This window comes from Saccopteryx bilineata, chromosome 1 (genome assembly GCF_036850765.1).
Source record: "Saccopteryx bilineata isolate mSacBil1 chromosome 1, mSacBil1_pri_phased_curated, whole genome shotgun sequence".
NCBI classification, from domain to species: Eukaryota; Metazoa; Chordata; class Mammalia; order Chiroptera; family Emballonuridae; genus Saccopteryx; species Saccopteryx bilineata.
Genome location: NC_089490.1, coordinates 391,444,165 through 391,446,226, shown reverse-complemented (window position 1 = coordinate 391,446,226; position 2,062 = coordinate 391,444,165). Strand labels below are relative to the sequence as shown.

At 37.1% G+C, this 2,062-nt stretch overlaps 1 protein-coding gene across 1 annotated transcript; it reads right to left on the bottom strand.

Moving 5' to 3' along the window:
• Window positions 1-651: 651 nt before the first annotated feature.
• Window positions 652-1,590, bottom strand: LOC136320787 (olfactory receptor 5J3-like). Its single transcript, XM_066253937.1, has one exon. The coding sequence runs from the start codon at window positions 1,588-1,590 to the stop codon at window positions 652-654; it is 939 nt and encodes a 312-aa protein (XP_066110034.1).
• Window positions 1,591-2,062: the final 472 nt, after the last annotated feature.

Genomic DNA, 2,062 nt, shown 5'->3' with positions numbered 1-2,062 from the left:
AAGACTGTGACATTCCATCTTGTTCAGTTTCATGTGTAGTCAGCTGGATGCAGGAATAAGGAAATGATTTAGACTAACCACTGGGATTGGAAAAGCAATCTAGAACTAATTTCTCATTCTGACTATTTAGATTTCTTTTGAATAATATCTGACTACAAACAGTTCAGGTTAATTTCAGGGACATGTACTGTCAGTTTTATTGGACAAGTCATGTACCGATATCTTTTGCTTGAAAAGTATTTTATTTTTTCTGTGCACCAAAGAGACCAAAGTAAGCGGTATTTTATTATTCATGAATAAGATACAAACATAAGTTTGTATCTCTCTATTTGTGTTTTTATGTCTATAAATCTATATGCATATATTTATTTCTACCTATATAAAAGTATTAAAATGTCAACAATTGTCCAGAGATAAAGAACCCAGATCTTCATATGGTTGTTAGGTTAGATTAACGCAATAACCAAACACAAGTACTATAACATGTGATTGGGGGGGGGGGCTTTTTCTTCCACTGTAAAACAGAGGGTTCCAATGAAATAAACTCTAATATTCCTTTGGGACCAAAGTTTTAATAAATTCATACAGGTATCATCATTCAAAACACTTGTTGGTATTCTATTTCATGGTTCATATGGTATATTGATACAATTAACAAGGAAAGTATTTCATTGCTATAGCCCTTTTTACAGCTTCTTTTACTTCCTTGTTTCTTAGGCTATAAATCAGTGGGTTTAACATAGGAATCACAAGGGTATAAAGCACAGATACCACCTTTTCTTGTTCTAAGGAATATTGGGAGCTCGGTTGAATATAACTAAAGCTAATGGAGCCATAGAATAAAGTCACAGCTGTGAGATGGGAAGCACATGTGGAGAAGGCTTTGCGTCTGCCTGCTGCTGAGCGGATCTTCAGGATAGCAGCAACAATGAAGACGTAGGAGATCATCACAGTCAAGAACGTGATGATGGCGATAATGCCAGAGAAGATTAAAAGCAACAATTCATTCATGGATGTGTCAGAGCATGACAGCTTCAACAGTGGGGGAAGGTCGCAGAAGAAGTGACTGATGACATTGGGCCCGCAGAAAGACAGTTTCATCAAGCCAATTGTGTGTGTCAGTGAGTTGATTAAACCTCCTGCGCATGATCCAATGACCAGGGCAACACACACTGTTTTAGTCATAGCCACTGTATAAAGCAAAGGGTTCACAATGGCCATGTAGCGGTCATACGCCATTACCGCCAGCAAGAAGCCCTCAGTGGTAAGAAGTGATACAAATAAAAAATATTGCACTATGCATGCAGGAAATGAGATTGTTTCCTGTTCCACAAAGAAGCTCAGCAGCATTTTGGGTGCAAAGACTGAAGAATAGCAGGCATCCACAAATGACAGGCAGCTAAGGAAATGATACATGGGTGTTTGGAGTTTGGGAGTTACTTGGATTAGAAAGAGCATTCCTAAATTGCCCACCAAAGAAATTATATAGATGAGCAAAAACAACACGAAGAGGAATGCTTTCAGCTCAGCACGCTCTGTCAGCCCCACAAGGATGAATTCAGTAAGCAATGTAAAATTAACATCAGCCATGTGTTTGATTTTCTTGGGACCTGTTAATGATAAGAAGACTCGAATCAGTTGAGAAGAATCTTTCTGCACTATCCAGACTACTTAAAATCCCTAACTAGCTGTGTGGCTTGTATTACTGGTTTCTCTGCTTTGGTCGTTTTATTTATAAATTAGAAAATTTTAACTAGAAAGTCTCTTGTCTTTTCAGTACTATTTGTTCCATAAGGAAATTTCATGCTGAAAATGAAAACACTAGCATTTTAGACTCAGGATGCATTCAAAATGCTGGTCTTAGAGTCAAGGGGAAAAAAATTGAGTGAATTTCATTCTAAAATATGCAAAGAAATCCAGTTGATAAAGCTTAATAATCAAAGTTGAAAATTTAACCTATGGTACCATGAAACTCATAAACCTCTCATTTTGGACTTCACAGTAGCTATGTCAAAGTGTAAGAATAAACTGAACTGTGGCATTTGAAACAAGAGAGTCCACC

Excerpts from the sequence above, each read along its gene's own strand:
- LOC136320787 (XM_066253937.1), bottom strand. The coding sequence starts at position 1,590 with ATGGCTGATGTTAATTTTACATTGCTTACTGAATTCATCCTTGTGGGG.